The sequence below is a fragment of the Pteronotus mesoamericanus genome, unplaced genomic scaffold (assembly GCF_021234165.1).
Source record: "Pteronotus mesoamericanus isolate MK-2021 breed Mesoamerican mustached bat unplaced genomic scaffold, CSHL_Meso_final contig_78, whole genome shotgun sequence".
Lineage (NCBI taxonomy): Eukaryota > Metazoa > Chordata > Mammalia > Chiroptera > Mormoopidae > Pteronotus > Pteronotus mesoamericanus.
In genome coordinates, this window is record NW_026555258.1 from 14,898,078 (window position 1) to 14,923,443 (window position 25,366).

General features: G+C 44.2%; 1 protein-coding gene across 3 annotated transcripts in view; it reads left to right on the forward strand.

The window, feature by feature from the left end:
- Positions 1 to 25,366, forward strand: part of ASTN2 (astrotactin 2) — an 807,209-nt gene that overhangs the window by 658,736 nt on the left and 123,107 nt on the right. For all 3 annotated transcript variants that reach the window (XM_054584473.1, XM_054584474.1, XM_054584475.1), the window contains 2 exons: positions 127 to 260; positions 1,834 to 1,982. In XM_054584473.1, the coding sequence (XP_054440448.1) occupies positions 127 to 260; positions 1,834 to 1,982 (283 nt within the window). The remainder of the gene's footprint in view (positions 1 to 126; positions 261 to 1,833; positions 1,983 to 25,366) is intronic.

Genomic DNA, 25,366 nt, shown 5'->3' on the forward strand with positions numbered 1-25,366 from the left:
ATGGTGTCCTGTGCCTGGGAGGGTTGCTCTCGAATTTTGGCCGGCTACTCCCACAGCCACTGGCCTCTTCACCTTCGATCTCTCCACCATGGTCATCATCGTTTCTTCTGTCCTCCTCTATTGCAGGCCTTCAAGAGTGCACTGATGAGCTCCTACTGGTGTTCAGGGAAAGGGGACGTGATCGATGACTGGTGCAGGTGTGACCTCAGCGCCTTTGATGCCAGTGGGCTCCCCAATTGTAGCCCCCTCCCGCAGCCGGTGTACGTATGTATGGCCCCTCCTCCTTAGGCCGCCCCTTCCCATGGGCTCACACTCCTGTCCTGCCAGTCCAGGCTATGACTTGCTTCTGTTCCCTGGGTGCCTCATGAGATCCCTGAGGCCTGCCTCTTTCTTTAAGAAAGCAGGGAGCTTTGGCAGGACAGCAACTGGCTCAAGGGTAGACACCGATACTGCAGCCTTGTGCTGTTATAATGATGCCACTCAGTCCATCATTACTTCTTTGACTCTTCCGTTCAGCAGAGGTTCACTGGGCATTGACCGCTGCTTTGACGGGTCCTATGTGGGCCACTGGGGCTACTGAGATGCAGAAAGTGCAGAACCTTCTCTAGGCAACTTCATATTACTCATTCATTCCATAAATAATTTCTGAACACCTGCTGTATGTTGGACACTGGGGAATTCATCAATAAATGGATCACGCACAGCCCGTGAACCTGGGGAGCTGACTGTTTAGTGAGGGGGACAGACATCAAAGCCAAAACAGGAAAATAATATACAGTTTTAAAAAATTAAGTAATAAAAACAAAGAGGTGCTAATGGAGGGAGTCCCGTGGGGCTGCTTTCACTGGAGGGGAGGGAGGTCGTCAGGGGAGCCTGGATGGGAGACAGAAATTGGGTTTTGGGAAGGGAAAGAGTGCATGTGGATGCCTGATGCGGGAAGTCCACCCTGAGGAAGTCAAGGCAGGCCAGCGTCGGTGGGGGCTGCGAGTGGGAGCGAGCGTGGCACAAGGAGCAAGGCGAGCTGAGCAGGAGCTGGTATTGGGGAACCAGAGTCCCATAACACCCCTCGGTGGGGTGAGAAGAATCACATTGTAAGATGGTCCTTAAAGACACAGTGTGGTGTAGTGGCAAGATAGAAGGAAACTGGGCCAAGGACAAGCAAAGTTACCATCATGGTTCTGACCCCAACTAGCTGTGTGACTTGGCGCAAATCATTTCCCTTTTCTGGGCCTTACTCTCCCCCTCTGTCAAATGGGGGAATTATGCATTTACCTCTCTCTAAGGACTCTTCCAGTTCTAACCTTCAACCACTGTGTTATTATTTTATTTTATTTTATCTTATCTTATTTTTGCTTCGTAAAAGGACTCTCCAGAATTCCTGCCCTCAGTGAGGGAATATTGATTTCAGAATATTAAGGAGTTGACTGATGTACTGGAGGATTAAAAATGGCAGAAAGGTTGAAAGCTACTATGGCAGAAAGTTTGAAGGCACTGCCAATTGAATTGACAAGGAGGCATCGCTGAGAGTATAGTTTAAATAAATAGAAAACTAATCAACTTTCTGTTAGCACATTTTGTGTGCTCGGATTACTTTACTGGATTCCACATGGACTCTGAAAGGTAGCTCTCTTAGTACCATTTTATGGACCAGGAAACGAAGGTTGAAAGAGGCCTAAAAAATGCCTAAGTTCATACAAGGTGGTGGTGGTGGTTTGAATCAGGGTTTGAACCCACGCTGAATCCCATGCTTTTAATATTGACACATGCAGACTCTTTGGGGGCTCAGCCCGTTTTGGCTGACAAACAAACCACCTGCCCTGTCACCCCCTCTAGGCTGCGGCTGTCCCCAACAGTAGAGCCCTCCAGCACCGTGGTCTCCCTGGAATGGGTGGATGTTCAGCCGGCAATTGGGACCAAGGTGTCGGACTATATTCTGCAGCACAAGAAAGTGGATGAATACACAGATACCGACCTCTACACAGGTAAGGAGAAAGCTCATGACTTCCCCTCATGTTAGGAGAGTGTGACAGAGGAAACTGGGAATTTCTAATGCCTTTGGAGCTTGGTGTCATCTGACCTGAGAAGGCATTAGAAGGTTTCATCCTTTGGTGATTGTCACCTGGCACCCGCATCTGTGTGCTTTTTGGTATGAATTCAGAAAGAAAAGATGGCAAATTGTATTTGGAAAGATCTGATTCTCTGAGCTGGATCCTCAAAGTAATACATCAAATGGTTGGTTAATTCAGAAGAGGATTTGACTTCTTCTGTAAATATATTATTTTGGGACTGAGATAAAGAAATCCAAGGAATTGCCTTATCTAGTGAGAGTACTGAGACAGTTGTCTTTAGTGCTGGGGAGGAGGAATCTGAAAGAGTCAGACGTGTAGGGGAAGATGAGCTAAGTGGCCTTTAGGAGTGGTATCCTTGGCTGTAACTGAGAGTGCATTCTAAGCTTCTCTAAATGTCTGACATAGCCGAGGAGCTCTGTTACCCTATAGGTTGGGTCTGCCCAGGCAGGTCTGGCTCTAGGGCAAGTTGGGCGCCAGGCCTTTAGCTGGGGCCATGAGGGCAGGCTTGGTGCTCGGGTGTCAGGGTCTGGGTCTATGGGTGCTGGCCTGGTGCTGAGTTAGGTCAACAGCCTGGGTCTGTGGTAGTTAGCCGGGTGTTGGGCCCAGCCAAGAGCCTGGGCTTGAAGGTGCTTGTTTGGAGCCTGGATTTATGGGAACTGAGTAGGAGCCTGGGCCACAGGAGCCTGGATTTATGGGAACTGAGTAGGAGCTTGGGCCACAGGAGCCGCCTGAAGCTATGGGAGCTAGAAGTCACCAGGGTAGGTTGGGACCTACGTTCATGGGTCCGCTGGGAGCCTGGTACCATGGGAGCTGCGAGAGTCAGCAGCCTCTGGGGTGAGCCAGGCGCTTGGGTTCACAGGAGCCTACCCAATGTAGGAGCCACCTATAGCCATGGGGGTCAGCCTGGTGCTGGGGTGGGCTGCTCTGGGGTCTTCGGTGAAGATGGGTGCTCACTTCTCTCCCCTTTTCCCACAGGGAGGGCTTCTCTCCCTGCCCTGGGCTGCCCAAGCTTGGGGGAGGAGTCATGGAAGTAATGTCAATCTCCCTTTCCTACCCTCCTCAATGCATCTTTTCTTATTTTTGCACTTTACCTGGGTGCTATAGCCCTTCCCCTGGAATCCTTAGTTCTTGCGAAAGTATTTTTGGGCATGGATTGTGGTTCAAATGGACTTTTCTGGGCCATGGTGGGATGGTTGGATGAAGTGGGAAGTCGGGACGGGTGCTAGAAATGTCTATGCCGCCATTTTGCTAATACCGCCCTCTGAATGGTTGATTACCAGTATTGTTTTATGAGCAAAGAAATGAATCCCAGAGAGGTATGTGACTTTCCCGAGTTCCTACAACCAGGACGTGGCAGAGCCGGGCTTTACAGCCAGGTCTGTTGTACTCCCAGCCCAGGGCTCATTCTTTATGTAACATCATACTGAGGGCAGAAGACTAAATGCTAATTTGCTGTGAGGTTTTTATTTTGTGTTGTTTTAATTAGAAATGTTTATTTAGTTTTCTGTGTCTATTGAAATGATTGTAAGGACATAACAAAGATTAGAATAGAAATCAATGGCATAGAAAACAATAGAGAAAATAGTTGAAACCAAAGCTGATTCTTTGAGAACATAAAGTACATAACGCTTTAGCCGGATCCATCAGAAAGAGATGAGACAAATTACCAATGTCAAGAATGAGAGAGTGATATCACTATAAATTCCATAATAAATAATAATGGAATGTCATGAACAACTTTTTGCCAGTAAATTTTATAACTTATATGAAATGGACAAGTTCCTTGAAAACCGCAAGCTACCAATGATCACTAAATAAGGATTAGATAACCTGAAAAATCCTATGGCTACCAGAGACTTAAATTGGTAGTTAAAATCTTTAAGAAAAACTCGAAGTCCAGAATTAAAGATGGTCTCCAATTTATGATGGTTCAACTTACAATTTTTCACCTTTACAAAGGTGCAAAAGTGATGTGGATACTAGATTACATGAGATATCCAACACTTTATTATAAAATAGGTTTTGTGTTAGATGGTTTTGCCCAGCTCCCATCTAAGTGTTACAAGCATGTTGAAGGTAACACACCCCCGAAACGTACTCGGGTTTGGTGGAGGGGGATGGTGGGCCTGCTTCCTCTCCTCACTGGGAGGGGACTGTGGGGGGACGGGGATAGGCAAGAGAGGCAGGCCTCATTTTGCCCCAGACTGGAAAGGATAAAAAGGCTTTACTGGGGTGGAGGTAACCATCCTGCCCTTACTCCTGCCATCTACGTACTATCCATGTCCTGACTCGGGTACCGTGGGCTCTGTTGTTGGGTGTATAAACAGTAGAATTGTTACATCCTCTTGACGAATGGATCCCTTTATCATCCTGAAGTGGTCATCTGTGTTCCTGTGATGTTTTTTGCTCTAAAGTCTACTTTGTTTGATATTTATATAAATACTCCAGCTTCCTTCTGATTAGTGTTAGAATCATCTACCATTTCCCCTTCTTTTACTTTTATATCATTTATGACCTTGCATTTAAAATGTGTTTCTTGTAAGACAGCATGTAGTTGGGTCTTTAAAAATTTAACCTGATATCGTTGTCTTTAAATTGATATATTTCTGCCATTTATATTTAATGTGATGTTAAGGTTTAAATTGATCATCTTTGTTCTTTGTTTTCTATTGTCACATCTTTCTTTGTTCCCTTTTTTAAAAAAATTTTCTTTTGGATTGAGTAGTTTTAGGATTCCATTTTATCTCCTTTGTTGATTTATAAGCTATAACCCTCTTTTGTTATTTTAGTGGTTATTTTAGGTGTACATGTATATGTAACACATCACCTGCAAGTGCTATTATACAACTTTCACATACATCATAGGAACCGTACAATGGTATACTTTGATCTCTCCCCTTCGAGGCTTTTGCTCTGTTGTCATACATTTAACTGGTATTTATGTTATACATTCCATAATTCATTGTTATTCTTTTTCCACAATTGGTAAATTATCTTATAAATATATTCAAATTATAAGGAAAATAATTTTATATATTTTTAATGCATTTTTGATGCTCTTTATTTTTTTTATATCCGTATTTTCATCTGATTTCATTGTCCTTCTGCCTAAACATTGTCTTTTACTATTTCTTATGTTTCAGGTCTGTTGTGATAAATTATTCCTGCTTCTTTTTTTTTTTTTTTTTTTTTTGTAAGATAGTATTGCTGGGTACAGAATTCTTAATTGGCAAATTAAAAAAAATTTTTTTAAGTGTTTTTCCTCTTCTCTCATTTGCATTTTCCCAATGAGAAATCTGCCATTATTCTTATCTTTGTCCATCTGTTTGCTTCTAAGATTTTTCTCTTTGTTAGTAGTCTTGAGTAGATTTAACCATTTATTGTGCTTGAAATCCTTTGAGCTTCTTGAATCTGTGAGTGAGTTTATAGTTTCTTCGTATTTGGAAAATGTAGAGTTATTATTTTTTAAAAATACTTTTTTTTCTCTGTTCTTCCTTTTTCTTCTTCAGTGACTCCAATTGCATATGTAGTTAGCCACATGAAATTGACCTTTTTTCATTTGTAAAAATTCTTTCTTCTCTTTTTGTTTCATCTTTAGATAGTTTCTAGTGCTATATCTTCAATACCATCCTCAAAGTCTAATCTATTGTTAATCTCATTAGTAAATTGCAATTTTTAAAAAATTCAGACTTTGTCATTTTCATCTTTAATTCAGTTTGTGTCTTGTTATTATGTTGCATATCTTAACATTTTCAACATATGGAACAGAGTTATAACTGTATTAATGTTTACTCATCCTAACATCTGTGTCCATTCTGGATCAGTTTAAATGGATTGATTTCTCTCCTCATTATGGGTTGCATTTTCCTGCTTCTTTATATGCCAGGTGATTTTTGATTGAATGCCATTGTGATTTTTGTCTTGTTGGTTGAAGAGTATTTTTATTCCTATAAATACAGGGTGAGGCAAAAGCTTAGGTTTACAGTTGGTTGTAAGGAAAATAATAATACAAGAATAACTCACAACTGTACTCACAACTCACAACTGTAAACCTACTTTGCCCCACCCTGTATTTTTAAACTCTGTCTGGGGCACAGTTACTTGGAAACAGTTTGATCCTTTTGGGTCTTGCTTTTGAGATTTGTTAGGTAGAACCGAAGCAGAGCCGTGTTTAGTCTAGGGCCAATTATTCCTACTACCAAGGCCAGACCCTTCTATGTCCTCTATACAATGGCCCACAAATTATGAGATTTTCCAGTGTGGTTGGCAAGAATAGGCACTAAATCTGGCCCCTGTATGAGCATTAGGCACTGTTCCATCTAATCTTCTTAAGTTGGTAGGTTCCTCCTGTACATTGATCTATCACTGTTCTGCCGAATATGGAAAGAGGGGACCCTCCACAGATCTCTTTAATTTTCTCTCCATATAGCTCTCTCCTCTTCCTTACTCCACCCTATAGACTCTAGTCATTTGGGTCTCCTGGGACTGAAAACTCTGTCTTCTCAGTTAAAGGAAACTACCAGGCACCCTTCTCTACATTTACCTGGAAACTCTCCAAAGCAGTAATTTGAGGAAGTTTAAGGGCTCACATTATGTGTTTTTTATCATTCAGGATCTCTGTTTTTGCTGCTTTATTTCCAATCTGAAAACCTGTTTTATGCACATTCCTTTTATTTTTTAAATTTCTTAATGTTTTAGGCAGTAGAATAAATAATTCTAGTCTGTGTTTCTCCATCTAGTCCAGAAATGGAAATCCAAGATTCATCCTCTTGATAGTCCAACGACCAGTTGCTCTGATCCAAGAGTTCTTTTTCTTCTTTCTTTTTCTTTTTTTAACACAGGTAAAACTTACTCCCTTTTTTAGCTACTTGGCCTGGAGTCACCTCACATTAAGTTTCACCCCTTTTTTTCCTGCTACCAGTCAGAAGTTTGAGGGTATGACACAGTATTTGCCTCCATCTTTACAGCTTCTTTTAATCCTTCCTTGTGCAGCTTGACTTTCATTCTGCCCACTACCTGATATTTCAGGGGGCAATTGTCTTTAAAGAAATAAGATAGTGACCTTGTGTCCTTATAATTTGGGATTCTCCCACAGTGCCTAATGAACACAGATGTTCGATGGTCCCTGAATTGAATTTTATATGGGTAGTAGACGTCTACGTGCCTTAACTTTTCAACTCTGACATTAATTTCTTGAGTGCTCTATGGCCTTATGGGGTCTTATGTAGTTTTAGAGACTAGCCAAGTACATAGTAGGCCTTCTAAAATGTCATAATCAATTGATGCAGTGGGTGGAATATGAAGCAAAAAACTCATTTCCTTGCCTCTCTGTCACCTTTATATCTCAACCATCTGGAAACTGAACCTGGCCCGCAACTGAAGATTTCAGCTCACTTGATTGAGTTTTTTTCTTGGAGCATATAAACCTAATGGAGGAGTATGGACTTTAGAAAACCTGGTTCCTGCTTTCAGTTCACACCATATCTTGCTGAGAAATCTAGGGCCAGTCAGTGTCCTCTCCAGGCCTCAGTCTCCCTCTCCGTGGAACAGGGACAATACTACTCACTTCACAAGCCACTTTGAGAGTGAGATGTAGCACAGTTCTTGGCACGTAACAGTTACTAATAAATTTAATTGCTTCTCATTTTCATGAATTAAAAACAAATGAAAAGGAAAGTTACATGTTAGGAAGAAAACAACAAAATAAGGTTTTAAACTTGTTTTGGATACAGAATTAGGATTACTCACACATTTGGCCAGGTGAGGCCTGCGTAGGGAAATGCGGTCTTTCTCCTTTGATGTCTCTGGACTGTTGCTGGCAGCTGAATCCAGCACTGGAATTGTTTGTTTATTTGTGAGCTCACGCGTGTGTGTGCACAGATATACATGCATACACAATTCTCTCTTTCTCTCTTACACACACACACACACACACACGCACGCAGACCCACTTTATGGCTGCCATCTGTTCAACACCCTTTTGAACTAGCTGCTGAAGTGCTTACTCTCTCCCCCTGTACCCTTCCCCTGCCCCCAACCCCTTGGTTCAGTGCCCTTTTTGTTGCCTTCAGAGAAGCCAAGGCTCTGTTGGTTCTGGGACCCTAATGGGAAATTGAAGTATAAGAACCCTCTTGTTCCAGTTGTTTTGAGCAGAATGAGGCTTGTTTTGGGGGGTGGCTAAATTCTCCGCATGCTAATCTGTCATCAATATTAAAAACAGACGTTTGGTTCTTTTGCGTGGCCTCATCAGAGCAGTTGGCATGGATTTCTGCCTCTTGGGCAGGGGTAGGTGCAGGAAGGTGAGAATAAGAAGGGGGCTGAGGCACAAGCAGATTTAATGACTCCACATCTCCTGTCTGGCCTACGGAGAAAAAGGCTGAGGAAGGGGAGGGACTTGTCAGAGGTTACACACACACACGATGACTGAGTGACAGAGAAGGAGCTAGAAGAGGGCCGCTGGCTTCTTGACCTGCGCCCCCCACCCCCAAGTCCAAACTTCTTCCCACCTGTCCTATTACCCCTGATGTGGTTGGCGCTGGCTGAGAGTAAGCTGAGAGGCAGATGGAAATTAGGGGACAGGACGGGATATTGAGCTACCTGATGCCAGCTGAAGGGCTCTGACCTGATAAGGGACGTAGCCTTTCAGACTCCTTGCCCTTTTGTCATCGCTGCTTTTATACATGCCAGCCTCTGAGAACCCCCACGGCTCAGAATAGAAGGACCTTGAGATTTAATGACTCCAAATCTCCTGTCTGACCTATGCAGAAAAAGGCTGAGGAACGGGAAGGACTTGAGTACACTTTCCTCCTTGGAAAGACCAGAAGAGTGAAGACAGGGAAGGGGAGGGTCTCAGCCAGCATCATAATCTCCCCCTGCACACCTCAGCATTTTCTTGATCATCTGCTAGATTATTCTTAACCTTTTAAAACTCAGAGACGTCTCTCTCTCACCAAGGGATTCCAAGCTGTAGCTTGTTTGGTTCAGGGCTGGGCAGCCAGCTGCCTCTGGCGGCCTTCACAGAGGCAGCAGGCCCTCCCCGCCCTCCTCCCACCCTCCTCACGAAAGGCAGCGACATGTGGAGCTGGTCAGTGCCCCTTTCTGTCCTGGCATCTGGGAGCCGGACGGTCTGCTCCCCAGACGGTCAGTACCAGGATCTCCTGCTGCCAACTCTCCACTCTTGTCTGTTTCTTCCATTCTCTACCCTCTCCTGACTTTCCGCCACCTCCTTCTTTTTCTTTCTTTTTGTGTCTCTTCATATCTTTCCCTCTGTCTCTTCCACTCCATGACACCTTCTGCCCATGTGTCGCAGCCTATCCGTTCTTGTTTTTGTCTCTCCAGGCTGGCTCAGGTATAAGCTGCTCATTTAGATTCATTTAGATCTAGGTCAAGGGTAATGTCCAGAACGATCAGAAGACATCTCTACCCACCCCTATCCCCATTTTATAACCTCCTTCTTCTTGTTCCCATTAAGTCTAATTTCCAATTGAAAAGACACTCCCCTACCCCGCCTGCCCACCATCCTATCTTAGACCTTTGACTGAAGACCTTCTCAAGTGAAGGGGAGCAGTTATGGAGGGGAGTGTGTATGCAGAATAACTTAAGGTAAGGGACAGCAATGCCCCGCTTCCCCCAGGAGCTGAGAGGATGGTGGCAGCAGTGGCTGTGAGGGACCAATGACACTGGAGCTGTGCGTGAAATCCTGTGGAAATTACGCACAGCTCCTCAAGCAGCATGGGCCATGGCTGAACCCTACGCTTTGTCTAAGAAGCTGGAGAGGCCCGCACCCGCCTGCCGTCTGCCTGTGCTGGACCAGCGTGAGGGAGGTGATGTCATTGGAGACTGGGCCCCACTCCCTCAGCCAGAGTGAAGGGGGGTGGTGAGGAAAATATGTTTTACAGGGTGAGGTACAAACCGACATGACTGCAAACATCTGGAACTGATCTTAGGTCCTCAGAAAATGTTTCTGTCACTCCAGCTGCTCCTCGGGTGAGAGGCTCCTAAAGGCAAGGACCTCCAAAGGGAAAAGGTACTTGGAGGGTCTTAATTCTCTCCCTTCCCCCATGCCACCCAGCCTGCCCTCTCTGTCACAGAGTGGTTTTTTTATTACAGTTCACAGAGCACACTCATTCCTGCCATTGGTGTACATGGAGCTCTTACTATGGTCCTGACCCTGCAGGACATGCTGGGCAGGGCCTGGTAACAAGACAGGATTCCTCTCCTCAGGGAGCTTATGATCTAGTAGGAGAGAGACACAAGTTAGCAAGAAATCCCCCTCCAGCGTGATAGGTTTTGAGATAACTCAAATGCTGTAAGAGCACAGCATAGGGTCTTCCAGCTCAGCCCAGTGGGGTCAGTAAAGGCTACTTACAGGATGTGAGGTGATTATTCAAGATTCTGGTCCCAGTAGTTAATTATACCGATCAAGCCCTCATACTCAAGATCACCAGCCCCCATGTGGAGCTCACCCCTTCTGGAAAGCAATAGTGCTCTTCAGGTCTCACTTCCTTTCTGTTATCCCCTGTTGCCATGCTTGACCTCAGAGGCAGCTGCCCTTTACAGATGCCAAGAGAAGGAAAGTTCCCTTTTCCTCTGCACCCTCCGGAACCTCCTTGCATGCCAGGGGAAAATTACAGTAGGAGAGCGCCTGCCTTCCATCCAAAGACTTTGTCAACACTAAATCCATCTTGCTTTATGTTCATGAAACTCAGTCATTCCATGAAAGGTAATGTCGAGTAGCATCCAGACTTTATCTTCTCACCTCACCTGAAACTGATTCTCTAAGTACCTAAGCTGTTGGTTTGGGGCTTTCTCTCCATCTGTGCCCTTGTCATTACAACAGATGAGTTCAAGTCCACCTGAATGTCCTGTCCAACAATCCACTCTCATTTCCTTACCCTGCTCATCTCCAGGGCACTTTCCTTCATTCTACCCTGCCACTCAATCCCAGGTCACACCCTGGACTTGGTCCTCACATGATGTTGTCCCATCAAAAACTGTTAGTTCCGACATCCCACTCTCTGACCATAATCTTTTCTTTAACCTGTCAGTTGTATTGATCTCCCATTCTTGTCATTCATGTCTTTAAATTCAATAGGACTTCCAGTCCCTTGGTATCACCACCCAATATGGGCGGTTTTGTTACAGTGGCCCAAACAGACTAAGACAACACGCTTCATATTTTAATCACCGTTAACGACCTCCTGGTCTCCCTTGGCTTCCTGCCCTTCAGTTCCTCAGAAGCTGGTTCAGAACCCGGAGGAGCGTGGCTCTCCCTGTTCTCCTGCGCCCGCCCGTGCAGCTAGTCTGCTAGAGAAAAGCACGAGGCTGAGAGTATTTGACACCAGTCAGTTATCAGTCACCAGTCAACTAGGCTTTTCCAGTAATCCTATTAGATTTACGAATTTACTTTCTTCTTCATTGTCATTAAACTCCTAAAACCCTATCCTTCCTTCTTTCTCAGCAGATAGACTTGTCTTATTCACAGGGAAAGTAGTACACAGAGTAATTCAACTTCGCTATGTAACCATTTTTATCTGTATGCTTCTGTATGCACACTCTTCCCCTTCCCTTCTGATGTCCTGTAGGAGGTGCCCTGCCTTCTCTATAACATTAAATCCTCTCTTGCGCTGTTTTCTATACTTTCCTAAGTTCTCAGGATAACTTTGTGTATCAGTTATCTCCCTATACTGTATCTTTTTAATCTCTCCTTCTGTAGTAGATTATTTTTTACCATCATTTAAATATGTTCCTAAGTATGCCTTTTTAAAACAAAGAAAAAATAAAACATTTCATCTCCCATCACCGTAACGACTTCTCTCTCCTTTATGAACAACACACTTTCAAAAGTTGAGTCTTCAGTGGGTGACTTCCTGTCTTCACTTTCTACCCATTCCTCAGCTTGTGTTACTCTGTCTCCTGCTACCACCAAGTTACTGAAGCATTTTATCTCCGTAAACACATGCGACCTCCAGTGACTTTTTTTGTTACAAACGGACTCAATACCTTGAGGCATTCTCCAGGGCTGACCTTTGTCTTCCACAACCTCTGCTTCTCTTGGTTTCTTTGGCGCCGGCTCCCCAGGTTTGCCACCTGCCTCTCTGACGCCAGCTCAGCCTCCCTTGTTGGGTCTTTCAGTCTGTTCTTCGACTCTTAAAGCTCCTTAGATGTTAGCCTTGTATCTTCTTTTTGTCTCAATTTCAACTCTTTATGTGCCACTACATCTACTCGCAGGGTTGCAATCAATATATTCGCTGCCCTGACATTTATATTTCCACCTCATTCTTCTGAGCTCTCCACCCACATCCAACTGACTAGGAGCAGGTGCAATTTGATGGCTCACAAGCTATTCAAACTCAACACATCAAAAACTAAACTTGTTACCATCTGTTCATAAACATGCTTCTATCCAGGTGTTTATTTACTGTCTCTGTAACTGGTGCTCCTGTAAATTCTGTTCCTTGGAGCAAAACCCCAAAGTTTATTAGCTTTTTTCTCTTGTTCATCCTCATATTCAATTCATAACCAGGTTATTTTGCTTTGATCTCTATTATCTCTTCTTTTTTCAATTTTATCAAGATATAATTGACATATAACATTGTCTCGTAAATCTACTCCTTTCTTTCTGTTCTCATTTGTTTAGCCAGCATTCATCTCTTGCAATGGCTTGGTGGTTAGTTTTCACTCAACTACTTTCTACCCCTTTCAGTTCTCAGCTCTAAAGCCTTCAAAATACAACTTCTGATCATATCCAGTGCCTAGCACAGTGCCTGGAACACCTTGGCTACTCAATAAATATTTGATGAATATGTATCTGATTTATAAGTATCACTTTCCTAATTTAAACCTTTTGAGAGCTTTTTAGAAGTCTTCTGAGTGAAGAAAAATTGCAATGGCCTCCAAGGTTATGAATTATTGTCATTGCCGCCTTCTCTATCCTTTTATCTGCTCTTGATATCATCAGCTTGCTTTGTTGTGGGTCTATACACTATGGCCTCAGCTCAGATATCACTTATCTGAATCTTTAGATTAGATTTGGCCTCTCATTGACTATGTAAAATTATAGCATTTAACACTCACTTGGTAGCACTTATTATAATTTTAATGAATGCATTTTGATTTGGGGGGAGAGGGGTATAACATTTGCTGGACCCCTAAAATTATTAGCCCCTCCAAGGTGGAGCTGTGTTCATGCTTTTCATCACTTTATCCCCAGAACCCAGTACAATGCCAGCCGTGTAGTAGGCAACCAAGAAAGACATGCAATATGAGCAGGAACTAGCGAGATGGAGGAAGGTTGAGGGGTGGATGAGGATGGGGAGTATGTCAGGCAGAGGATGAGCATGTGCAGTTGCCTTGAGAAATAAAAGGACAGTAAGGCTGCCGTATAAATTTTGAGTGATAGAATTAAAAGAGAAAGGACTATAGTAGAAGGGATGAGATTATGGGGATGTTTAAGGAATGCTAAAGATTAAAACTTTTATCACCCTGGCTGTTCTATTGAAGATAATTGAAGGACCTTTGAACCTATTATCTCACTTTATTCACAAATTAATCCTTCCAACTAGGAGGTAATTATCATCTCCATTTTATAAATGAGGGAGCCAGTTTTGTGAAGTTTTTGGTTGAAGGTCACACTTCTAAGAAGAGTGGGGTCAAGAAATGAACTTGGATCCCCTGACTGTTGAATCCACATTATTTGCCATTTTTTATTGCCAGTGTAATGCCAGTCAGAGGCATGAAGCTTCGAGATTCAGGAATCTGGAATGGTCAAGTGGTCTTTTCTACAAAACTTCATTTCCCTAAGAAAGGATTCCATGCAGCGTCATGGGTTGGCCTGGGTAACCCAGTCTGTAGGATGAAGGTTCAGCTTCTGTTGCCCAGCTGAAAGGATGGCTGGCGTGGGGCAAAGCAGGGGCATCAGAGAGGCAGCCTAAAGGTGAAAAGTGAAGATAGGGAAAGGAGTAATGTTCCTCCCGGTTCCTCCTTATTTTATCAGTGGGATGAGTGGGAGGAGGGTTAGAGGGTTGGTTTCAGGACCCTTAGATACCCAAATCTACGATACTCAAGTCCCTTATGTAAAATGGTGTAGTATACACATAGAGCCTGTGCACATCCTCCCATATACTTGAAATCATTTCTAAATTACTTATACCTAATACAGTGTAAATATTTGTTAAACTGTAGTGTTTAGAGATTAAAGACAAGGAAAAAAAGCCTGCACATGTTCAGCAGGCATGACCATCATAGGCCGAACTATAGAGTACATGCCAGCAACAACGTGAAATTATTTTCCCCGGTATTTTCAGTCCATGGTTGGTTGACTCTGCGGGCGCGGAAAACATGGATATGGAGGGCTGATTATACAGTGGTAAGGTCCCTTGCTTCTCCAGCAGACATAGAAGCAGAGAGGGGAGTAGGCGTCCCCTCTAAGACATTACTGATGGGCTTTTTAAAGATCTTTGTCAATTACTTCTACCCCACACCTTGAATAGGTCCTCTTTTTCCTCCTCACTAAGGCCACTCTAGGTACTTCCAATATAACTTCTTTAGCAGGCTTCCCTGCCTCTAGTTCTGCTTCTCTATTTTATTTTCCTCATTCCGCCAGAATCTTACCTGCCTGTACCAGTGTTTCTCAAAACACATTCTCTATACGTGAATGTACTGGGGCAAGGGGGCGGGGGGAGGGAATCAGAACTAACCACCAATACTTTCCAGCATTGTTGTGAGCAATAAATGAAACAATGCATGATGCATGTGGAATGCCCGGCACATAGAGGACATGCAATAATCACTCATCCTTTTTCCTTTGTCTCTACCTTCCTCTTTGAAAATAGACACAATTACTTACCTGTTAGAATTGCTCTCAAGCTAGAGGTAGCAAACCATTGGGTACACAGTATGTTTAGTGTTTGAATAAGTTGCTGTAATTTGAAATGTGGATAATTTTTAAATGAAATTCTGGATCCCTGGCTGAAAAAGATTGGGTTATAGCAACTTCCCAATCTTTTGGACTCACATTCCCAGATGACGATAATAGGTAGCAGAGGTGAGTAGCAGTCGCCCACTTTAGAGGATACACGTGGGCTCTAGTTTGTCATAGTCCCCTTCTTCCAGGTTCTCTGGCATCTACTTCACTGCATTATTTTGTGTTATATGCTTCACCCCTAGAGACAGTTGAATGACGTGTCATCTCTCACCTTGGCCAGGGTCCGAGAACACCATCCCCGGAGAGTTTTTGTATTCGCCATGTCTTGGACCACCTTTGTCTGCTGTTTGCGCATCACATGGACAGGGATGTTGAGCTGACTGTTGAATAATAACAGAAATGTCTTATTAAAATTGCTTCCATTTTTGAGTGTTTGCTCTGTTCCCCCCAAGACTTCTAGCTCTGTGAGCATCTCTCTCTGGTTCATCACCGTATTCATTGGCGCACCCTCTGCTAGCAGAGTTTGGTGCAGAGCAGAAGCCTAACGGTAGCCACTAAAGGAGGACACTGAATGAACAAAGTAGTGGCGGCGTGATAAACTCATTGAATCCTCACAGTAGTTCTGTGGTGAAGTCACTGTTGTTATTCTCACTTTCACAAAAGCAAAAACTGAGGCTCAGCAGTAGCCTGTTGGGTTACATACTTCCAGAATCCTAAAATACCATCCTTACAAGACCCTTATAGATCAGTTAAGCCAGTCCCCTCAATTCAGATGAAGAACCTGAATCCCAGAAGTCAAGTCACCACCCCTCAGTCTGCTGGTGAGCGAGTGTGGGCCAGCACCAGGCAGGGTCTCCTGGCAGCCAGCCCAGCATTGGTGCCCGTACCGTGTGCCCTTAGGAGTATCCAGGGTGGATCTGTCCACGAATCCCGTCCCCCGTCTTCATAAACTTCTTGGAATGAACTTTCCTCTTCTTGAGTCATCCTGTCCTGCCTCCCAAGAGAGAGATTCTGGGTATATCCCTGGAGCCCAATGAGATGAGATTAAGGAGTTGTGTTTACTGGACCTCCGACTCCTCAGGGAGAACTTAATTGCCCTGCCCTTATCTGGCCGCACCTACCCCAGTAGGAAAAGGTAAGTGCGGAGCCCCCTGAAAAGAGGGAATTTGGTTATAACCAACAGTAAAGACCAGCTTAGAAGGAAACAGTATGGGCTCCGCTGTAATTGCCCTTTAATCCATAATGACCAGGTTGCACTCCAGCTCTTCTTTGGAGACCGTGGAGCCATTTAAAACCCTCAGGCACCAAGTCATCTACGACACAGGAGAGCTTTCCAGCACATCAGAGCGTTCACTTCATGATTGCAAAGGGCCTTTTAGAATCACAGGAAACCTGGAAGAATCATGCAGTTCACAGATAAACCCCTACCCAGTGCGCCTCCAACCCCTCACCCCTCACTTAGTCACTGATGAGGAATAAGACTCAGAAAAGTGTCTTGACTGAGGTCACTGGAAGTTCATGAATATAATTCTTTACGTCCGAGGAGACGTATCAGAAGCCCTGGAATAACTCCTGCCCTCGACACTGACAATGCAAGTGCTAGCAAGTTTGGTCACAAAACCAATGGATTTGGGCTCAGTCACTTCTTTCTTCAGACCCCTGGGCAACAGTCATCCTATGTGGGGGCCTGAGTTTTGAGGGAGATTAGCCTCTGAGAAAGGAGTGTGTCATTTTCAAAGTCCAGAAAGCCGTACATTCTTGTAGGTGAGAGACTAGATTTCTTAATCTAGCCATCCGTGAGAGGCATTTTCTTTATATTTGGAAAGGAGGACAATAAAACCCAAGCTGTTCCCTTTTTGAGCTGCCTTTTAGGAAGCTGATGACAACACCACAGAAGGGCAGTAACCACTTCAGTCTCTTTCTCCTCCTCAGACACCTTGAGCTGGTTACTTCCCACCCACTTCCCTCTGTTTAGAACTTCCTGCCCTCAGGTGCTGGGACGACTAGCCCCTCCCGAGCTTTCGGTTCCTACACCCCACTGTTACCATCACTTGGGAGCCTCCCTGGCCACCACCTCTGTGAGGTCGCTCCACTGCCACTCCTGCCCCTCCTGGGCACATCCTCCAGTACTACTGCCCTCACGTCACTTACTGTTCTCTGAAATAATATCATTATTTTTATGTTTTTGCCTGTTTATTTGTTGTCCTTCTGCTCTTGCATGTAAGCTCTATAAAAATGAGGACCCCGTCTGTCCATGCCATACTCCTAGTACCAAAAATATGAATTACAGGAGCCCCCCACCCTCATCTGTGGTTTCAATTTCTGCGGTTTCAGTTACCTGTGGTCAACCGCGGTCTGAAAATACTAAGGGGAAAATTCCAGAAACAAACAAGTCATAGGTTTTAGGTTTTGCATCGTTCTGCCTAGTGTGATGACACTTCATGATGTCCAGCTCCGTCCCACCTGGGATGTGACTCTTCCCTTAGTCAGGTGCATCCAGGCTGTATATATGCTTCCCTCCCATCAGCCTCTCAGCAGCTGTCTCAGTTATCAGGTCCTCTGGTGCCGGATCCCAGTGCTTGTGTGTAAGTCGTCCTTACTTTGCTTCTGAGTGGCCCCAGCGCACTAGAGTATTGATGCTGGCCGTTCAGCTCTGACAAAGAGAAGTCGTAAAGGGCTTCCTGTCAGTGAAAAGGTGAAAGTTCTCCACTTAATGAGGCATTTTATCATTGCATATCGTCACAGGAAGAAGGGTGAGTACAATACAATACTGTGTTTTGAGAAACAGACCACATTCAAAAAACTTTTATTATGTTATATTGTTATACATGTTTGATTTTACTGTTATTGTTGTTAATCTCTTACTGTGCCTAATTTATAAATTCAGCTTCATTATAAGTGTATATATATGGGGGGGAAACATAGTATATATAAAATTCAGTGCTGTTCGAGGTTTCCAGCGTCCACTAGGGATTTTGGAATGTATCCCCTGTGGATAAGGGGGACACAACTCTACGCTTTGGTCAGAGGTCATGAAACCTGGCAGTGAACCCACAAGCTAAGAAGCCAATCTAAAGAGCCAAAGTGCACCTGAAGCAAGAGGAGGAGTAGCTGTTGATTGCCTGCTCCCCACCAGAAACTTTGTAAACGTTATAGAAAGTGCAAAACTAATTAAAGGGAAAGCAAAGAGAACCATTGTTTATTGAGCACTTACATACCAGGCCTTCCATATAATATTTAATCATCAGTGTTATTCTGAAAAGTAGTTATTATTATCTTTATTTTACAGATGGGAAAGCTGAGGTTTAGAGAGGCAGTGTCACTTACCTAGGGACATGTAGTTATTAAGTGACAGAGTCAGGATTTGAAGCCAATTATTTCTCACTCAGAAGTCCATGTTCTCTACCCTTACTTCTGATGGCTTCCAAGGAATTCCTAAAGGGAAAAAGATTTTTTTTTTTGTTTTTAATGAAAGAAAGGAGAGGAGAATATAATGAAAAATAAATCAAATTTTAAGGGGTGTTTTTTGATTGGGAGCATGGGGGGAGCTGGGAATTGTGTTCACGGCAGAAATCATGGGGAAACTTAAGCTCTGAGCCACTTGGGTCATATCCTGGGCCAGGGACTGCACGTCTCTATGTTTCATGCATTGGGTACAGATGTGCTGTCATCATGTGCATGATGAATCACACCTTAGGAAGGTCAGATCTGGCTGTTCTGCAGCAGCTGAGCTTCTCAGGGGAGTTCCGGGCCCGTAGCAGAGGGAGGCCTAGTCAACGAGTATGCTCGACTGGCTGAACCTAAAGTGACAGAACAAAATCAAATGTCAGTGAGATTGGACTCTCCTAATGTTTCTCACCTAGAATCAGCTATGCCTGGAATGTCTGGACAACCGTCTTGATGATTATGTAGTTTATAAGCAGGGCTTTTCTCCACACACTAAGTTGAGACTAGTGGCTCATATTTTTTAAGCCATTTCGAGCTGACAAACAGTCACTGACTATGTACTCTGTGCCAGAGTTGGTTCCAGGCACTGGGGAAATGCAAGGGACAGCTGAATTATCTTATTGTAATTAAAAGTAGAGGACATGTGTTCATCCTGTTTGTGGTTTTGTTTGGAACGTTGATTAACTTAAAACAGAGCCTGAGCAAGGATCGGGAGCAGGTAATTTAGGTGGTAGGTAGACACAGGAAACAGTTGTGCGGGAGCTTGGGCAACGACACCCGGAGAGAAAGCCAATACAGAGGTTGTGCCCGCAAGGTCATTCCGGAGCTAATACAGGCTCGATTCCACTGGCACCAGCTGCGGAGGATATGAACGCCTCCAGCATTATTGCCCGAGTGCGCAAAGCTGGAGTGTGTCTGCTCTGGCTCCCTACCCCTGTTTGTGCACGGCCATTCCCCTCCACTTCTGGGCTGTGCTCGCCCGTGTGAGCTGAGAGCTCCCATGGCATCAGAGGAGGCCTCAGGGCTGAAAGCAGAGACATACCTGGCATGTGCTCGAGGTGGAGGTTACTGGAACAGCACAACGTGAGCCTTGGCTCACGCTGGAACTGTCCACTGCAATTGAGGCTGAAATCAGAAACTAGGTATGTGCGGCCACCCCAAGGATTCTCTTACATACTCATTAGAAAATGTGTACAGTATATGGAACAACTTACAACACATGCCAAGCGTATTGCTGTGTTCTTGGAAACTAATGGAGAGCATGATAAATACTATCCCTTCTCTCTTAGAGCACTCATTCTGGGGAGAGAGAAATGAAAAATAGACAACTACATGACAGTATAGTAAAAATGAAATATGACTCCAGAGATATAAAAACTTTCAATGGAAGAAAGATTAGTCTGGGTTGGGGGACTGGTGATCAAGGAGTCCTTCTTAAAGAAAGTGGCCTTTGACCTCAGCCTGGAAGGATGAGAAGAGTTTCATTAGCGGAAATGAGTAAGAGGAAATTCAGACAGAAAAAAGAGCGTCCACCAAGAAAGGCATGAAGAAGGAAGAGAAAAGTGCCTGGAGAAACACAACAGAAGAGAGACTGGAGTTGATGGTCAAGTGGACGAAAGCATTGGATGCCAGAATACGATATCTGGACCTGTTCTCTGGGCCATGGAGAGTCACGGAGCATATTTAGAGGCCTAGGCCGTGATGAGAATACACCTTCACATTCTGAATTCAGAGTGGCTAAATGCAAGTGAGTATCATGGGTGGTTGCAGTATGGAGCAGGCCCCACCAGTCTTGGCTGATACAGGGCCTTGGCAACAGAACAGAGGCTCTAATTTAGACAAGTGGGATCAAGGTAAAGATATAAAGCAGGTTAGCTCCCTCCAGACATTCTCTGCCTTTGACGTCCACATGGAGAATGGCATTAGCATTCTATTCCGCCAACCAGGACAGTTTGATAATTTTTAATTAATGTGTGGCCTAGTGAGTTTCCTCAGCCGTCATCCATCAAACACTGCATCATGCCTTCAACAGCGGCCCACACCCAGTGCCTCGGAAGCCCATATATCATGGTCGAGGCAGGGAAGCGGATTCCCTTTTATCTCCCTTGCAAGAGCACAGATGTTTGGAATGTCAGTAAATGTACCCAGCCTTCTCTGGGGTTCAGGCACAGCTTCTCCCTGGATGACCTCTTTGGAATCCTCATTCCCAATGCATTCCTGGCAGACAAGCTCTCCTTTTGTTCCTTTCGAGCTGCCTCTGCCTCCCTCCTCCAACGCATGTGTCATGGGCAACACATTTGTGTGGCCACATCTGCCTTGTCTCAGCTGCTCAGGCCATGTGCACGGCAGATTAATTGGTGTCTGAAAAAATTTTATACCTGGATATCCTGATGCATGGCTTATCTTTGGACTTCAGCACCATCTCCGCTTTATCACCTGAGGCAGGGAAGTGACATTAGGAAGGGCTGAGTTGCAGGAGTCCCACCCAGTGTGATCCTGCGATCCCCCTCTGTGGGACCTCAGTTTTTCTCTCTCCAGAATGAGGTGGTTGAAACTGATCGCCTCTGGGCTCTCCCTGTCTTCAAGGCTTTATGACTTCAAGCCTCTAGGATATTAAACATAGATACTATTCTTCCTCCTTTCATTCCTTTCTGGCAGAGTGCCTTAATTTTTTGAAGTTCTATGGAAATGTGACATTCATACACAAAAGGACAATAACCCTAAGTTTACGTCTTGATGAATTTTCACGAAGTGAACACAGCCCCATAAAGGTACCCGACTCAAGAGATGGGACGTCGCCCGCCTCCCAGGAGCTCGCCCTTGTGCTCCCGTTCAGGCACAGCCCCTTCCCCGAGGGCAAATCGCTATCCTGACTTCTACTAACATAGACTAATTTTACCTGTTTTTAAACTCTATGTAAATAAAAAAAAAAATACAATACACATTCTGTTGTGCCTGCGTTCTTTTGCACATCATATTGTGAGATTCCTTCATATTATAAGAAAGAGTTACAGGTTTCTATTATTATTCTTTCTCTGGTTCTAAGGGAAGCTCCCATTTAAAAAGGTGGTGGCCGTTTTTGTGTCTAGAGACAGCAAGTTAGCTTAGAGCTGAGCCTTTTTGTCTGAGAAAGTTCTTGTGAATGACCTCTCTTCGATATGTAAAGGTAAGGGCAGTAGGTAACCACTGATTCCTCTGGGGGAAGAATTTAATAGGGGCATTTTGTGGCCTGAGAAAGGCTCTCCCCTCAACATTTGTTATGTAGAACCCAAGGATAGCAGCTATGAAAATCTGATTTTAAGTGCAGGAGCTGCTGGAAACAAATGGGTGGAAGATCCCCATTGCCTTTCCTTTGTGAAGTGTAGAACCCCTCAGGGGGGTTAAGAGTGTGACTCATGTAGGGGACTCAGCATGAGGGAGGGAGAAGTTTGCCGGTGCCTCAGGCTCAAAGCCACAGTCTGCACGGCCACCTTGGCGCAGTGGGCACAACTGAGAGTGAGCAAGGAAATGTAATCTGCAGCTTTGCGAGCCTACGCGTGGGCCTCTTGGGGCTGCAAGAGCGGGATTGTCTGCCCTTGGAGAGCTGCGGTGGTCCGGGTAAGGCAATGTTCCAAAGCCTCCTGCTCCACCGTGACCTGGCGTAGCGCCATACACAACGCCTGTTTCCCATAGTGATGTCGTGTGGCAGTGACAGGGATGACAGGCAGAGAATTGGAAAGAGGGCCCATCGAGACCTGAGGTAATCCTCCTTTCTCTCCACGAGGCACTGGGAAGCCTTGACTGAGAAAACCTCTGGAATGCTTTCACAGTCCAAAGGGCGAGGCCTCAGCAATGTGTGCATGTGGGCTGAAGAGAACGATCATTCCAACAGTAAAAGGAGTGTTTGTAGTTCAGGTTGATGGAGTCGTCTATGGATTATACATTAATTCATTCAACAATTACTGAGTTTGTGTTAAGTGTATATTCAGTATCTGGCACTGCAACCTGTTCCTTCCTTCAGCATTCTTCCATTCCTTCTGTCTGTCTTAATGTAACTAGTATGGTGACCAGTGGTTAAAAGGCTCCTTGTGGCTGCACCCCTTTCAATATGGTTGATGATGAAGCATTCAGTACGGAGAGTTATCTTTCTGGGAGAAATTAAGCATGGAATAGATATTTGCAAATTATTAGGATCATTTTATCACTGTAGAAATCTTTTACCTTCCCTCACATCTACTTCCCCAAATCAATTCTCTAGGTTTGTTTTCCCACTGGGAGAAAAAGAGAAAATTGTTCTACCAGTTCATGTACAAGCACAGATCATATAGGACCATATTTCCCAGATCCCAGAGGGTTAACCTCTTTTCCTTTATTTATCCTGCCTAAGTGTCTAAGACCTGGGTCAGCCTCCTTTGTAAAAATAGAGAACGCAGCCATTTTTCAAAAACATTGAGATATAAAATATATATTTAAGACCTCTGCATTGTGTTGTACTTAAGTGCAATTCTTCAATTAATTAAAAAAAAGTCACAGTGAGATTTCAGAGAAAACCCATTTACTGACCCCTTGGCATAATAATGCTCAGTAGTACTAATGAAGTAGGAAGTGTATTGCCCATTTTATTAATGAAATGCTAAGTAGCATGTGCAAGGTCAGGTGGTGTCCAGTTTTCACCCATTGCCATTCCCAAGCAATTATAACTGGCTTTTCTCCGTGAGGGGTTTCCTGATTCCCACCCCAGGACACATTACAGTCCTAGGTTCGGAGATATCTTTGCTCCAGAAATCCTGGCACACGCACGACCTCATCCGTTGCTTCCGCCTCCACTGTCTCAACTTGGTGAATAAATAGAGACTTTGTGGTTCCCAAGGCTGTCAGTTGGCCCTATTTTATAAGTTCTAAATTTGCTGCTAAAGTGTTTTACAAGATACAACCAAACAAAAAGCACTCTTTTAACAGAAGGGCACAGTTTTGGAAGGGCCTCTTTGGGTTTTAACACTACTGCTGGGCATTAATTTTATCTTAAGCAGAGCTGAATTTTTCCTCTGGGTTATTGGGATGGGTTTTCAATGACCAGTGTCATTTGGGATCCTGGAAAGCGGAGGGTGGATATTTTTGGCATGGTTTAGGCCCAGTGCCTCATTCTTCAGTTGACTCAGGTTTCTGGGTGGAGTTTCAGTTTTGTAGTAAGACTCTGGACCTAGGACAATAGTCTGGACAATTTCCCCTCAGGTCACTCTAATGACAATTAAAAAAAAAATACTGGTAACCTTTTAAAAGGGCAGAGGTGAAAATGTGACCTTCAGGTTGTTATCTGCATGGAAGTACAATCACTTTAAGATGAGAAGAATGAGAGAGAGAGATGCTGGAATGCTTCTCTAAAAGAGCCTGAGCAAGGCATGAACATCCCTTGCCTTTGAGTAATGCCTTCTACTTTATAAAACCCCGTTCATACACTGTCTGTCTCATCAATGACTTTCAACAGTCCTATAATTTGGAGTATCCGTGGACTCATTTTCCAGGTCTGAAAATGGAGACCCAGAGAGGGATAGTGATTTAACCAAGGACACATAGCTAGTAAGAGGTGCAGGAGTACTAAGGACATACTGCCAACCAGCCACCCTGCAAGGATTTGAGGTTCCCACAGTCAATTCTTTCTGTAACTCCTAGATGCTAATATCATCATTCTTGCTGTAAAAATGGGAAAACTGAAACCTGGGCCTGGCGATGTGGGTGGCCTAAAATTAATTAGATGGCTTGGTCTCCAGCTGACATTATCCCAGATTGTCTAAACTTGAGTCCATATCAACATCCTTCTTAGTAACCCTCCACATTAAAAGAATAGTTCCCTCCAAAGCTGGCCTAAGATCTGGTTGTTCTGTAATTGTATTGCTTTTTAACATGGCCTATTGAGTTTAGGAAAGCAGGGTTCACCAGCTGTGAATCAGTGGTTCTAGGAGACATGCAAGTGTTAATGAATTAGCAGAATCTTTAACCTGAGACCATGGCTCCTTTTTAAACTCAATGATTTTTTTTAAAAGATTTTATTTATTTATTTCTAGGGAGAAGGGATGGGAAGGAGAAAGAGAGGGAAAGAAACACGCACGAGAGAAACATCGATCCATTGCCTCTCACACACCCTCATCTGGGGACTTGGCCTGCAACCCAGGCATGTGCCCTGATTGGGAATTGAACCTCCAACCTTCTAGTTTACAGGCTGGTGACACTCAATCTACTGAGCCGCACCAGCCAGGGATAAACTCAAAGGTTTTTATTCATAAAGTGCTCATTCTTGAAATCAGTCCTTAATTAGCCAAAGTCTGAAGACCTTCTCAGAGTGACCGCTATCATTTACTGCATATATTTGCATGTTGGACATGTTCTAAGAACATCAACTATACTTTCTCAAGTCCTTACAGCAATTCTGTGAGCTGTAAATTCTTACTCCCTTTTTAAAGAAGAGAAAACTGGTGATCGATCAGGCAAAATCACTTGTCCAAAGCAGAACTGGTATCTGAACAAGGTCTGTCAGAGTCTCTGCCCTTTCTGGTGAGCCAAATTGTCTTTCCATTGCTGAATTTAGATGTTGGAAGGGGCTTTACATATTATCCAACTTCCTTTTAAGGATTAAGTCCCAAGGAGGAAATGGATCGTTCATTAAGAGGCATTTTCCCATACTCTGCATTAGCCTAATCAAGTAGGCATGAAGATTGACACTTCCCCCTCGTACTCTCTGGGCCTTGGTATAAGCGCCTCGATGCCAGGCCAGTCGTCCAGAGAAGAATTAGAACACACCGAGAGATTACCCAGCGGTTCAGGGCAAGGGGAGAAGAGTCACCCTCTCCCTCGTGGCTCTTCTACAACCAGTACCTCGCCTTCAGCATTGTGTTGGGGACTAGAACATTAAAATTTAGAGGGGACACAGCACTCAAATTTCCCTGGAAAA